Genomic DNA, 15343 nt, shown 5'->3' on the forward strand with positions numbered 1-15343 from the left:
CTTCAGTCAGTTTTTGTTGGATATCACAGCTCTGGGTGTGTAAGTTTAATCGTTGGGTGCACTTTTTGGTGATCTTTTTGTACATGTTTCTTTCTGGCTCATGTTTTAAATGCAGTGTCTTGTTCATACTGTCAGGTAGGCCTGTTTGGTGTATCAGTTGGAGATTCACAAACATTCTGACAGTTGCTTTGAAAGTAGCTAAAAAGTAGCCAGTACTCTTTCTGGAAAAGTGGCTAAAAAGTAATAATAGAATATAGGCTCATGTGAACATAGGACTCTGGGAACATACAGGACCTTGGAAAGATATAGATGACCCAATGCTGTCAGCCTGATGGTTAAATGCAAGGTCAGCAACCAAGAGTTGTGCTTATCATTAATGTTACTGTTCTAATGACTCTGCTTCATTGAAGTAGGATAGTAGGCTATTTGGCTAGTTGATAGTTGTGAACCTCTCTATATATTGATTTCTGTCACTTCAGAGCCGCCCCCATTTAATGAGTCAGTGGTTGTTTACATGCAAAGATTTTTCCAGTCTGATTGAGTCGGATGACCGATTCAGACTGAGGTCTTTATTCTTGCTCTGCTCAAAAACCTGAAATCTTCGTTTATATGCCCACTACAAGTAATCCGATGCAGAATTGGGTGCATGCGCGGAGCAGCGCTGAGAGTGAACGTTACCATGACAGCAAGCATCATGTGAGGTTCAGTCAGCATGAGATGAGTTTCCAGTTGGTGCGTTCGTCTTTTTTTTTTTAATGGCTTTAAACTGATGTCACGCTCAGGAAAACGTCCTTCACATGCAATTATAAATGAAGACATTTTGCTCTGACACACAGAAGTTGGCCGTCCGCCCCGCCGCCGTCTTTTAAAGCTCGGATTATAAACCTCGTCTCTTCTGCAGACCAGTTTCTGCTCCACCATGCTGAATGGTATAAGCTTTCGCCGTGACGCACCGCGCATGCACAGAACGCTCTTCCACCTTCCAATAGGGAATGTAATCGGATCCAGGCGTTTACGCAGATATTATTCTTCTATTTAACGGATTATTTACAGGATTACCCACCTTGGTCAATCGGATAGAAACTGTATTCCCAATGGCCTCAATCGCATTAGTCTATTCCGATTGAGCTGTTTACATGGATGTTTTCTATTTCGATTGAGCTGTTTACATGGATGTTTTCTATTCCAATTGAGCTGTTTACATGGATGTTTTCTATTCCGATTACTCCACCCTTTCCATTTTTCAAGCTGTTGAATGTAAATTGCAGGATAAAGGTGATTCGTTCTGTATCTCACTATGTAATGACATGACTACATAGCAAACAGCGGTAATAACTACAGGTTGCAGAGGAACGGTGTGATGTGACAGGCTTGGCCCGCAGAGGAACGGTGTGATGTGACGGGCTTGGCTTTGCTCGCTTCACTTTTTCAGTGTTAGCTTTGTGACAGAATGATGGCGACTCACAAGGTGACTGTTTGCATATTTATTGAAATATTCAGCCACTGTAGCTAATATTTCTACAGTAAGCAACTCAGTATTGAAATACTACAGCAAATACAATCAGTACAGCAGTGGATGTGTTTCTGTGTGAGTTTGTGTGCTTAAAGGGCCCATAGACTACTTTTTTGTTATTCATATGTTATATGCAAATGTATATAACATTTTGTTTAATTTATTTTTGTTTATAAACACTTGTAATTCTCTTTAAAAATTACTGATCCATGTAAAACAGCTCTCTGTTCAACAGTTTGAAACCTCAGTATGAATGGATGGTGCTCAACTGCTGTAGGCCGACTATGCGTCACAGAAAAAGCGAATTCAAAACAGGCTGTTTTTTGTAAATGTGATTAATCTGATGTATGTAAACAAGCTCTGTTCTGATTGGCTGTCTCGTGCTTGTTCCTTTGGGCCTGTTGAAGTTCGTGTGTGTGTATAAGTGAATGCAGTCTTGCTGGTCTGTGTGCTACTCTGAGGGAAAAGTCGTGATGAGGTCGTGACCCTCCGGGGGTTTCGTGCGAGCGCAAGCATGGGTTTCGCAGTAAAGCTGGTCATCTATGAAGAAATAGCCTTTCTGCTTCAGGTTGTCCTCACAGTCTGAACAGACGAAACAGCCGGGGTGCCGATACTTATCCCGAACCTTTACGACGGTTCCTCTGAGAGAGAGAATGAATTAAAGAGAGAATGGAAAACACAGAAAACATCATTAACTCACAGAAAAAATCTAATTTATGTGATTTTCCACATGCAGTCGATCAGCCAGGACATGCTTGGTGTCCAGGTTTCATGTATTTAGTTTTGAACTAGGGTTACGAAGCTTATGCTGCTAACAAACACTAGAAGTCAAGTCACCTAAACCGTTTCCACAAATACATTTACGGCATGTGGCTGATGCCCTTATCCAGAGCAACTTACAATGTGATTATTTTACACAGGTAGGAGAAGGTGGTGGTAGGAGTCTTGCCCAAGGACTCTTATTGGTATACTCTTATTGGTTTACCCAGACGGGGCACTGAACCCCAATCTACAGCATAGAAATCAGAGGAGTTACCCCCTACACTACACCGACCGCTACATACCCCCTACACTACACCGACCGCTACATACCCCCTACGCTACACCGACCGCTACATACCCCCTACGCTACACCGACCGCTACATACCCCCTACACTACACCGACCGCTATATACCCACCACACTATCCCGACCGCTATATACCCCCCACACTATCCCGACCGCTATATACCCCCCACACTATCCCGACCGCTATATACCCCCCACACTATCCCGACCGCTATATACCCCCCCACACTATCCCGACCGCTATATACCCCCCCACACTATCCCGACCGCTATATACCCCCTACACTATCCCGACCGCTATATACCCCCTACACTATCCCGACCGCTATATACCCACCACACTATACCGACCGCTCGGGAACTCTAGGGGAACTAGAATTGAAATGCAACAAATCATTTCCTGCTCTGAACTTCAAACACACTCTTAAAAGATGGTTCTTCAGGTGTTCTTTAGAAAAGAGAACCCTGAAAGAACTCTTTCCATGATTAAAGGGTTCTTTGCATCATTGAACGATTTTTTTTTTCTTCAAATTATTTGGACAATGCACTGTGTATGGTTCTATATAGAAAATTTTTGAAAAGCGTTCTACATAGCACTGAAAGGTTTTTTTATCGTTACAATGTTAAGCTTGTAACCCCAGGAGAACCTTTTTCTTGGTGCTACATAGAACCCTGTTTCAAAAAAGTAATATATACAGAACCATCTATAACACGTTCTCCATCAATCTGAAGAAACTGAAGAGTGTTCATGGTTCAATATACAACCGTTCTTTTTACTAAAGAACCTTTTGAAGAACTGTCTTGTTTAAGTGTAAAAACACTCTTAACTTTAATGAAATAATTTAGTCATTGATGTATTTGATTTCAGGTGCTTCTTTATCAGTACTCAGATGTTCACCTGGTACGTGTTCTGCAGGTACTCACACTATGCCGTTGCCACACTTGTCACACATGGGCAGTTTGTGGAGGTTTCCTGCGGGGGTCGGGGGCTTGGTGGTGGGCGCTTGCACGGTTCTCGTCACTATAGGACGTGTCCCTGTCCATCAGAGAGATTTCAGAGCTGGAACAAACTGGCGTTTGGCAGGTTTACTCTCATTATTTATTTTGACAGGAAGACAGTTTAGCTGGTAGGATTCTACTTTCATTCTGCAACCTGATTGGCTTCCTCTGGCATCTTACTTACTGCCAGTCCCCTTCCTACACTCTGATTGGCTCAGGTCGTTTTAATGCTTTCATGCATGGCAGGTTGAATTTTCGTCTTTTGCTCTTATTGATTACTTGAATTTCCCTCCTATTCTCTGATTGGCTAGTTGAATTTCCCTCCTACACTCTGACTGGCTACTTGAATTTCCCTCCTATTCTCTGATTGGCTAGTTGAATTTTCCTCCTACACTCTGACTGGCTACTTGAATTTGCCCTCCTATTCTCCAATTGGCTAGTAGAATTTTTCCTCCTGCACTCTGATTGGCTTGTTGAATTGTTCCTCCTCTGCTCTGATTCACTCATTTAAATGTTGTTCCAGTACTGTGGTTGGCTGGTTCAATTTTCTATCATGTGGTCTCATTGATTTGCACTATGCTCTCATTGGCTGGTTGAATTCAGTCCTGCACTCTGATTGGCTCCTACACTTTTCCTTCCTCCTTCCACTTTTTCCTTTTTACCTGCTTTAAATTCCTCTCAAAGATTTCAGAACCACCACTGTATGTGTGTCTTACCCTCACTGTTGATGTAGTCCTGCAGGGCTTTGAAGGATCCTGATTGACGGGGCTCATGAGGCTCCTCTTCTGTCTGATCTCTCTGCAGCATTCGATACACATCTGACTCTTCTATACTGGTTAGAGCCCTAGGACTGAAAACACACACACACACACACACACACACACACACACACACACACACACACACACACACACCATCATCATTATGGGTGTAGCGTGTGACACCTCATCAGACAGTGAATGTGGGCCCAGGCTGTCTGAGTTGTATCCCAGGGCCTACCAGGTGAGCCACCACAGGTTTTAGGGACACAGGGCCCAAGTGCCAAGCTTATGTACAATGGAAGGATTAGTTAAAGTAAAGCACCAGAGATTGAACCTTGGCCCTACAGATCCTGCTCAAGCACTCCATGCTTCAGTGCCCTCATATGGCATTTCTAAACCTACCTGAACCACATCAGAACACGAGGGAGGAAGATTCCTATGTTTTGTTTTTATATTAGGTTTTTTTTTTTTTTTTGTTTGTTTGTTTTTAAGAAACAGAGCAGAGAAGGAAACTTGAAACGAGGCAGAGTGCAAACCTTATTACCCAAATAACCGGCAATTTCTGTGGACTCACTGCAATGTGTGTCACCTGCTCTGCACTTATGAAGCCTCTGCCCAGGTGTAGGATGTTAGGCTTGATTGGACCTGGGTGGTGTCTCGCCTCCCTCTGGTGGCTGGGAGCACCGCAGCCTGGGAGCCAGCCCTTACAACCAGGCCGTCTTGGACTTAAACCACAGAACTTCGTGTCGTTTCGTGTTGAGCTCTGGTGGAAAATTCTCAATTGTGTTCAGGTTTGGCCTTAAACTTCGGGCCCCATTGCAGCTCTACTCTGGGATGACCTGTGCTCATCACCTTTATCAGCAGCTGTTTCGTGTTATCAGGGCTGTTTGTGCACTCGCCTGTGTGCTTGCCTGTTTGCGTGTACGCATTCTTTCCTGATGCGGCTCACCTGGCTCCAGCAGACACACCGGCCCCCCCGACTAATCCAGTTAGATGTTCATTCCACTGCTGCTCTGTAAGCTGCTGAATCTCCAACTCACTCCATATATCTGCTCTTCTAATGTGATCCATATGACTCACAGCTCAGTCCCACTTTAATGCTGCCCACCTTCCACATTTGAGAGCAGGATGTCACATCAGGGCCAATCCCCTCATATAATAAACTGACAGTCAGGCAAAAAATCTGAGTTACACCCATTTTCCCTCCTCTTAGCTCAAATGTGGTTGATCAGCCAAAATGTTGCCTGACCCACCCTTGACTCTTTGAGTTTTGGAGCAGCAAAGTAATGTGGCATCAGCTGAGAATCAGGCCCATGAGAAGACGTGGGAAAAATAGTGCTGTAAGTAAACCCTCAACAATTAAACAGACCTGCAGCGGAGAACCAATGGAAATGACAGAGATAGCAAGTAGCTCACTTCTAAACTTAATCTTATTGTTAAAGGCCAGTGGTCAGCAGCCTGTGGCTCTGTTCCCGCCCTGTTGTGGCTCCACAGCTGAATCAGATCAGTGGGTAATAATAAAATAATCCTCCTCTACAGTAAAATAAAGCTCTGCTGATCCTTCAACTCAGTTTAACAGTAAACGGTCTTAAACGCTGGAATTAATGTAGAACTGCTGATTCACCCTTTAACCCTGAAGATCAGCACAGACGGCTGGTCACCATAGCAACACAGATGACAGTCTTGCCCAGCTAGTAGCCACGAAACGGTAAAGAGAGAGATTTAAGCCGAACATTTTTATAATCACTCCAGCTGGTTTCCTCATACATTTAATCTGCAATGGGAAACTGTTAAACATTGAAAAGCCATGAAACTGAAGTCAATTGTCATTTGAATTGTCCCATTCCGATTTAAATAAAGCAACAGTTACATTCTGGCACCTCATTCTGCCATTTAAGGTGGAACGGGAAAACTCAAACAAGAAGCTGGCGCATGAGAAGCGACTTCAGCCTCGACGTTTTATAAGAAAATGTTCTAGTTTAGAGGAGAAGTTTCCTGCTGGAGACGTGAGAAAAGCAGCTGTAGTTGAGCTGAAGATTAAAGCAGATCAAAGTGAGTGAGTTTTAGTTTATACCATATTTTATAGTTTAGACTAGTATATCAGCACACACTGATACACATTTAGAGACAAGGTGGTGAAGTGGACTTCCAAACTGGTCTGCTTTTTTACTGAGGACAAAAATCGCTCTTCTTAACATTTGGGTTACGACTGCACCAACTGACCCACAACCAGCGCAAACCAGCACCAGTAACACGTTTATACAACTTTAAACCAACTAAAACAACTCATTTACACAAGAAAGCCTCTCTTACTGTGATACTGAGGTTCTGCACATCCACAGCCAGTAAGGAGTGGATTGCTACAGTGTAATATGCACTCTGAAAAAAGATGGTTCTTCAAGGGTTTTAAGTGAGGAAAATGGTCCTATATAGATCCATGATCACTCAAAGAAGGCACCCCAGAAGGGCATCAGAGGGTCCTTCCACACCCACCTCTCCGGCTTGTTGTGCATCAGGCCTCTGAGCTGACCATGTAAGGCGTCCTGGATGTTGCCTAAGGAATAAAGGCCGATGGGGGAGTTGTAGGCCGAGCTGACCACCTGCCGCTCGTCGTCAATGTTAGCTGCCGCTATGAACGGAGTGGCCCTCCTGTTGTGGCCTGTTCCTATTGGCCAGTACTCCTGTCATTCAAAATGACACAAGCTAATAATAAAAATGATAAACTAATCTTTGTTTATACACAATCTTTCACATGGTTGTGCAAAACACAGTGCTTTACCAGGCAGAGGAGGCAGGACAGATGCAGTGCATGATTAAACAGATGAGAACACTTTAAATAAGAGTTCTAGCTGTTTTTAAATGGTGCATTAAAAAACCCCGTGCATTAAAGCAGAATGGCTGTTAGTTACAGAACATGTTCCTGGTGAGTTAGTAATTGTGAGTCAGTACTTTGGAGCACCATCATTTGAACACCACCATTCAAATGACATGGTTGATTTCTTTGAGTGAAAAGCAGTTAAACATTCTCTACAGAGAACCCACCTAAACATTATTCACTACACAAGTTTGTATTTATTTGCCAAGTTTAATGTATTGTAAAAAAAGAAGAACAAAATCTTGCCCTGGTTCTATGTTTCCCATGTCCTATGTTCCCAGTGGGCTCTATGTTCTCTGGCTCCTGTATTCCCAGGGTTCTTTGTTCCCAGGATCCTGTGTTCCTCTGGTCTTATGTCCCCAGGCTCTATGTTCCAAGTTTCTATGTTCCTCTGGTCATATGTGTACCCAGGGTTCTATGTTCTACAGATCATGTAATCTCAGGGTTCTATGACCCCATGGGCCTATCTCCTGTGGGTTCTATATACCCAGGATGTTCATCTGGCCTTCTGTCCCCAGGCTTTATGTTCCAAGTTTCTATATTCCCCATGGCATATGTGTCCAAGGTCACTATGTTCCCAGGATCCAATATTCCCAGGGGTGCCAGAGCCCTATGTTCTTCCTAGGGTTCTTGGTTCCCATAGCCCTGTGTTCCCAGGGTCCTAAGAAAAAGTTAACACATCCTTTACAGAGAACGCAGTTGACTATTATACATTTCAGCCCTCAATTTCTATTTATTTACTGAGTTTAACATATTCAGAAGAAAAGACATAAAATATAAACTGTGCCATAACTTTTGCACAGGCCACATTTTCTGTTGTTCATGTTCAACTCAGTAAATAAACAATAGTTGTGCATTAACAGGTGCAGAATCGTGTTCTCTGTAGAGGATTTGTGACTTATTTTCACGTCATGTACACCAGGGCGCACAAACTTTTGCATACAGTCTCTACTGGCCACTCCTCCGGCGGAATGGAAATCAATCAGGATATTTTTCTCAACATCCGTGTTTAGATTAACCAGTGCAGTGCTGGCTGCCTGTGTGTGGAACGCTGTGTTGAGCTGCTAGTGAGCAACGAGGGGCGAACGCATCAGGACCCCCGAAACCGGCTGTGGTGAAGATGAGTTAACGGCCTTGTACTGACCTGTCTCTCTGCTTCCAGGTTGATTTTGAAAGGGTGGGCTCGGTCATCGTCACTCACGCGAGGTGACCACAGTCTGGTCTCTGGCCTGCAAAGGGGTTTGGTATGTTTGAGCAGAATGTTGGTCCAGTGATTTTCACAGCGGCTTCTTTCTGAAGGCTGTAAAATGACCCCCTGTTTCTATGTCTGCTCTAGAATTGGTTCATTTACCTTCCAAAGGTTTGAACATAAAACCAGCTGTAAATAAATCAGCCTATCTCAAACAAAATCACGTAGCCGAGACACATGCTTTGTCAAATGTTTGCACTGCGCAGCTAATGTAGCTAACAAGTAATGGAAGGTATAACTCACCAGTTAGCATCAGGCTAAAACAATAGCTAACTGTAATCTCTAATTACACTGTATGACATACTGTCATCTACAAACACAGACAGACAGACACACTGTTCCAGCTTTATGTGACATGCTTTTTAATAACACAGCATTTTAGGACCACTGTTAAAAAAAGAAAGTTTTGAGTATAAAGTGACAATATTTTGAGAATAGTCATAATATTTTGACAAGTCATAGAATTAAGACATTGAAGTTGGATTTTTATCAGGAAAAGTCTCAATATTGTAGTCAGAAGATTTGACCTCCTCATGTTAAAATGAGGTTGATTTTGATTTTGACTTTATTCTTAAAATATTATGACTTTATTCTCAAAGTCTATGATTTAAACTCTAACAGTGGCTCTAAAGCGCCGCCGTTTTCTGAGCTCCATTGCAAAACTGAAGAAAATTTAATCAAGAAACTGAAACTGTACCACCTGTTCACTGTGATCACTGACCTCTCGATGGTTAAGGTGAGCTGACGCGTCGCGTCCCTGATGCGATTCTGAGCCTCACAGTGCATCATGTTGTCGCTGGCAATGCCGTCTATAGCCAGGATGATGTCACCAGGAGATAGGTCGACCAGAGAGGCCTTACTGCCAGAAGATATCTGACCACAGAGAAGTACAACATCCTTAAGTGTAACTAGAGAAAGAAAAGGCTGTTATGTTTGGATAACACCCTGGCCAAAATGCATTTAAACATTGGTCCTATAGGTCCTCATGCCTGAAATATCGGCAATATGGAAAAAATACTGTTATATACTGAGCCACCCTAATCAGTTCTGAAATGACCAGAGAACATGGGATATGAAGCGATGTGGGGTTAGCAAGCTAAATTCGGTACTTGGCTGAAGTCACTTTAGTTTTTTTTTTTTTTTTCTTATTTTCTGCATAACTGAGCGCTTAAGAGGTAAACAAAGTCATAGGCCGTGATTAAACTCCTACGTCTGAAAAGTTTACTGCCTCTGAAAACAGTTATTACATCAAATGGTCACACATGCGCTGCCCAATGCCTGAAACAACGACTTACGATTCAGGCCTTTAATGTGTTTTCTACATCCGTTCAAGTTGGAGATGCACTTGCAGGTGGTTGTTGCGCAAAACATTCGCCTGGTATTTTAACTTGAATTGTAAATAGAATGGCTATGTATGCACTATAAATACGGTGACCACTGGTTCCTATCACCACCACAGTGGTCAGTAAGTGTCTCGACAGTGAACCATTTCAGAAATTCTCCAGTATTTCACCAGTTGGGCAAAAATCCAAAGAACAGTTTTCTTTTTCTCTCCTCTCAGAGGGTGTCGATCAGCCAAGTCGTGTTCTGTGTCTGAAGTCTGCTTTTTTAATTTAGCACTGGAGCTACGAGGCTAATGTAGCCAACAAGTAGTGCAAGCTTGGCTACAGCAGTTTGACGTCTGTGGTTTGCAGGATGCTAATCATCACAAATGTGGTGCAAACGGCACCGGATGGTTTGGTGACCTGGGTCAGACTTGCCTGTGTGGTTTCTGACACCGTACGACAGACTGGGATCTGTGAATATGGACTAAAGCTAAATAACAGTAGTAGCAGCAATGCTAAAGCCTGTCTGCACCCAGTTTTATGGACAATAGTGCAACATATAATTGTTCCACCGGTTCTGTGTTCTCTGGGTCTTATATTCCCAGGATCCTATGTCCTCAGGACAATAGTGCATCATATAATCATTTCCTATCAGCTACATTACTTCAGACACCAACATGTCTTGGCTGATCGACTACATTTCGGAGAAACTGGGTCAAATGTTCTTAGGGATCTATGTTCCCAGGGTCCTGTCCTCCCCAGGTTCTAGCTTCCCTATGTCCATATGTTCCCAGCACACTGTATCCCCTGGGTCCTGTTTTCTCTGGGTTCTATATCCCTAGGGTCTGAAGTTTCCAGTGCCATGTATTCCAAGGGTTCTATTTCCATGGGCCCTGTATTTCCAAAGTTATTTGTCCCAGGATGATATTTTCTCTGGGATCTATACCCTGTTCTCAGGGCTCTATATTTCCAGGGTCCTATCTTCCCCAGGTTTTGTGTTCCACATGCCCTATGATCCCAAGGCTCCATGTTCTCTGGGTCCTGTATTCCCAGGGTTCTATCTTCCTGGGTTCTATGTCTCCAGGGTCTTATGTTCCTCAGACCCTATCTTATCAGGGCGCTATGTTCCCAGTGCCCTGTATTCTACTGGTTCTCTGTTCTCAGGATTCTATTTTCCTAGAATCCTATGTTCCCCTGGTTCTATGTACCCAGAACGATATGTTCCAAGGGCCCTGTTTTCTCAGGTTCATGTTCCCAGGGTTCTATGATCCCAGGGCTATGTTCCATAAGGTCCTGTGTTCCCAGGGATCGTTTTTTCTCGTTTACCTTCTAAGCTGCATAGAGAAGAGAGACTTGAGGCTGATCTAAGCCTCACTGTCATGCATCTGTATGCTCACTGCCTAGTCCAACAACACCACCAAGCTAGTAAAGCAACCACCACTGGGGGAAAGACGGAGAGGAAGGAGTCACTGCCTCAGTTTCTGTTCTCAGAACAACTAGAGAAGAATAGCTGTCAAACAATAAAGAGCCAGAAAAAAGGTCTGTGTGAACTGGAGCAAGCGTACTGATGTTCTCACAGGGGGCCATACAGTGTTCTATGAATAGTAACAGCACTGATGCTCAAGGGACCAATATAGAACAAGGAATGGAAAAAAAGAGGCTCAGACTTCAATTCTTAGACTTATTACTGTAGAACACACAACTCATGTCTGTCCTTCTGTCCATGACTTTCTCTTTAAAGACTGGCAGAAATCAGATGGTACAACACAGCGGATGTCTGTTAGGCTGCAGGTAAACAAACACACAAAATCCTGTAAAGTAAATACTGAAACTCTCCTCAGTGAAGCTCCAGTTCTGTCATGTATGAAGAAGAAACACTACAGTGTTATAGTTTAAGGGTTTACTGTATTTAATGGACAAGACAGTTGCTGTAATTCCACAGAGATTCCCAAAGAGTGTCCCATTCAACTATTTAATGACTTTAGCTCTACATATTGTCGCTGTCGAGAAAAGAAATGTCATCCTTCTGGTCTATAATTATTTTTCTCACTTCTTAACATTTGATGTAAATTGATGTAAAGAGTTCTGATTATGAGTGATTTGTGGGCATTTTTATTGGTGCATTCCTCATGACATCATTGAGAAGGTAGAAATGTTACAGCAGTGTCAACAGCACAGAACCTCCTATAACAATGTGAACAGGGTCAAAACTCAGTCCGTATGAGCAGCGGAGAACATTGTAGGTCAGTATGAGCAGCGGAGAACATCCTGGAACATTTGAAAGATGGGTTTTAGAGTAAGCTGTTTCACATGTCGCTGGAGAAGCGTCACATGACAGGCTGGACCGAGCACAGCTAACACATTTGAGCTCAAGATGAAGTTCATCTAAACCTCAGTGCAAAATTCAGCCCTTGACCAACTGGATTTTGGTCAGTTTGGTTCTGGGTTGAAGCTTGATGAGGTTAAATCTGGGGTCCTTATTCGTGTTTTCCATTCCACCTTAAATGGTGCTGCCGTCACATGCATCCGAATGCAACTGTGGCTCCATTTAAGATGGACTGGGAATTCTGAAACAGGCCCTGGCAGATGAGAAGCTGATTCCAGCTTTAAGTTTGTGCAGTAATTGAAGGATGAATGGCAATGCTGGACGCCAGTGGTGCACATTCATTATAAACAAACGTTGCGTGTGGCTACACCCATAAGGCCTAGGACCACCTGCAGCCCCAGTGTGGACAGACAGGTTAAAGTGCTCTAACTTTGCCACCCACTGTCCCTGCATTCTACGGGTGACTGGATAAGAGTCACGCTACATTTCTGCCACAATAACTGCAGTTACTGTGGCCGAACGCACCCCTGTGCTCTGACCAACACGGGCCAGGTTACAGTGCCATCTGTGAGGTGAGACGGAGCGAGAGAGAAGGACAGAGAAGGAGAGGATGTGCTCTTTGACCAAAAATGGCCATGTGCAGCTGTGTTGGGTAACAGTGTTGTGCTGGGCTGAAGCGCAGGGCGAGTGCAGAGCCAGAGCGAAGCTCCAGGAGAACAGCTGGGAACCCTCAAAGAGACGGGACATGTTCCTGCACTGTCAAACCTCCCAGCGGTGGACGCAGATGGTCATGAGAGCATGAGCTGGAGCAGCAGAACTGAGGCAGCTTCGAGGCTGTACTGAACAGAGTCGGTCTCTATAGGATGAACATTGTTTTTAGTGGTTTCCTCACAGAAATCGAGGAAGTTCAAGTCAAAACATTGAATGATGTAGTTCTACAACCGAACATGCTGTATAAATTCAAATTCATCCATCCATCCATCCATCCTTTCATTCACTCATCCCTCAACCCTTTCATATACTTGTCCATCAGAAAACACACACTCACTCACACTCACACAGAATTAGTACAGAGACATACGAGTGTTTTTATATTAAGCTCTTAGGTCTGCCAGAGTGAGCGGACGTTAAACCCACTGACCCGCGCGATGGTGAGAGGCTGACTGAAGTCCTTTCCTCCAATCAGCCTGAAGCCCCACGGAGCCGGACCCTCCAGAACCACGCAGTGTGGCATGTCTCCAGCGTGTGTGTGTGAAGCCTCCCCCAGCGGAATGGAGGAGTGTTCTGTGCACAGACCCCTTAAAAAGGAGAAAATAGACCCCTCCTCTCCTTCTTCACTCTCCTCCTTCTCTCTCTCCTCTTCTCCCCCCTCGCTCTCGCTCTCGCTCGCTCTCTCTCTTCCTTCTCCTCCCCTCTCTCCTCCTCCTCCTCCACTCTCCTCTCCTCCTTCACTTCAAGACTGTAAGAATGTACAGAACCCCCCCCCCCAGTGGGCAAGCCAGGGGCAACAGTGGCAAGGAAAAACTCCCTCAGAACTGAGGAAGAAACCTTGGGAGGAACCAGGCTCACCAGGGGGGACCCATCCTCCTCTGGTCAAACTACCTACAGAGTTATTATACTACTGATATTAATAGCAGTAATATTAGTATTAGGAATAACTGGGAGTCTATGAGGACATCAGTGTAGGATGGGCAGCTGGTCTGAAGTGGGTATCAGGAGGGTCCGGCAGTCAGTCGTCCTTTAGTGTCCGGCCGAACATGTGGGTGATTGTATACTCGGAAAGAAAGCAGGGAGATGGAATTAGTTTTATTCTATCTGTTTGTACATAAACAGGGAATGTGAACATTTCCAGAGTGTGGCTAACGACTCCGGCAGATCCGACTATGACAGCTTAACTAACAGGAGAGAACCAGAAGGACACACAGACACGGCAGCACTCTGAGACAGTCTGGCGTCCCTCCGCTCCACCGTCCACAAACCTGAGTGACCGCGTGCGAGCAGCGGGGCGACAGCACCAGCGTCTCAGTTTACTATAATTCCCTGTGTCCATGGTCCCCTGGATCTGCTGCCTTTATCTAGGGGGAACATTAGCTACCAAAAGCTGAACTGAACAAGTGAGTTTTCAGCCTAGTCTTAAAGATTGAGACTGAGTCCGAGTCCCGAACAGTTTCTGGAAGATCATTCCAGAGTTTGGGGGCTATATAAGAAAAAGCTCTTCCCCCAGCTGCAGCCTTAGGAATTCTGGGGACTATTAATAAGCCAGCGCTCTGTGATCTCAGTGGTCGTGATGGCTCATAATGAGAAATAAGGTAATAAGGAGCGTGACCATGTAGGGCTTTATAAGTCAATAAAAGGATTTTATAATCAATACGGAATTTAATAGGCAGCCAGTGAAGTGATGATAGCGCTGGACTGATATGGTTGTTACATCTGCCGCCTGCCATTCTCCTCCCCACCACAGGAGGTCACCGTTTCCCGAATACTAGGCATTTCTTGATCCTTTGACCTCTGTAGTCTGCCATCTTGTGTATATATACCCTGTGTTTGCAGGCGCTCATTGCGAAGTCTTGTTTGGTTTTTGCACAATTCTGTGCGTTTATGTTTATGATTTGGTTTTCTCATGTTTTGCCTCTTGGTTTGTTTTTGACTACTCTTTTGGATTTGCCCTCTTTGGATTTGTCTGCTTTCTGTGGCCTGCTTTTTTGGATTTCTGACCCCCTGTTTGTTATTACCTACCTTGCATCCGGAATTAAACTTGCACTTGACTCCTGCCCCTCGTGTGAAGCAGTTTGTGACAATGATCAAATTTTCTAGTTTTAGTGAGGACCCTGGCTGCGGCGTTTTGGACTAGTTGGAGTTTGTTTAAATTCCTGCTCGTACATCCTGACAGTAGCGCGTTACAGTAGTCTAGACTGGAAGTAATAAAGGCGTGTACTAGTGTTTCTGCATCACGCAGGGACAGGGCATTTCTGATCTTGGCGATGTTGTGAAGATGTAGAAAAGCTGTCCTAGTGATGCCGCCTGTGTGTTGATCGAATGATAAATCTGAATCTATTATAACGCCAAGATTTTTTGCTGCTGATCCAGGTGCGGCTGGAAAGTCGGTGAGATTTAAGATTAAATCTGGTAATGTAATTTACTTCTTGCTAATTTTGGACCCAGAAGGAGAACCTCTGTTTTGTTACTGTTTAATAGGAGGAAGTTGCGTGACATCCAGCCTTTCAAG

At 44.2% G+C, this 15343-nt stretch overlaps 1 protein-coding gene across 2 annotated transcripts; it reads right to left on the reverse strand.

Annotated features, from left to right (window-relative positions):
- Window positions 1-1468: 1468 nt before the first annotated feature.
- pdlim3a (PDZ and LIM domain 3a) lies at window positions 1469-13391 on the reverse strand. 2 transcript variants are annotated; one of them, XM_017688816.2, is made up of 7 exons: window positions 13259-13391; window positions 9188-9339; window positions 8362-8446; window positions 6836-7023; window positions 4298-4431; window positions 3507-3618; window positions 1469-2154 (listed from the first exon to the last, which is right to left on the reverse strand). In XM_017688816.2, exons 1-7 carry the CDS (start codon window positions 13349-13351, stop codon window positions 1965-1967), a joined length of 954 nt encoding a protein of 317 aa, XP_017544305.1. In that variant the 5' UTR covers window positions 13352-13391; the 3' UTR covers window positions 1469-1964. The 2 variants fall into 2 exon arrangements, with proteins under 2 accessions (XP_017544305.1, XP_017544306.1); XM_017688817.2 differs by having other exon boundaries at window positions 2032-2154; window positions 3481-3618.
- Window positions 13392-15343: the final 1952 nt, after the last annotated feature.

The sequence above is a fragment of the Pygocentrus nattereri genome, chromosome 22 (genome assembly GCF_015220715.1).
Source record: "Pygocentrus nattereri isolate fPygNat1 chromosome 22, fPygNat1.pri, whole genome shotgun sequence".
Taxonomy (NCBI): Eukaryota; Metazoa; Chordata; class Actinopteri; order Characiformes; family Serrasalmidae; genus Pygocentrus; species Pygocentrus nattereri.

Coding starts and splice junctions, on each gene's coding strand:
- pdlim3a (XM_017688816.2), bottom strand. CDS start 13,351: ATGCCACACTGCGTGGTTCTGGAGGGTCCGGCTCCGTGGGGCTTCAGG. Junction 9,340..13,258: donor AGCCTCTCACCATCGCGCGG/GTCAGTGGGTTT, acceptor CTCTGTGGTCAG/ATATCTTCTGGCAGTAAGGC. Junction 4,432..6,835: donor ATGCACAACAAGCCGGAGAG/GTGGGTGTGGAA, acceptor GTGTGTTTTCAG/TCCTAGGGCTCTAACCAGTA.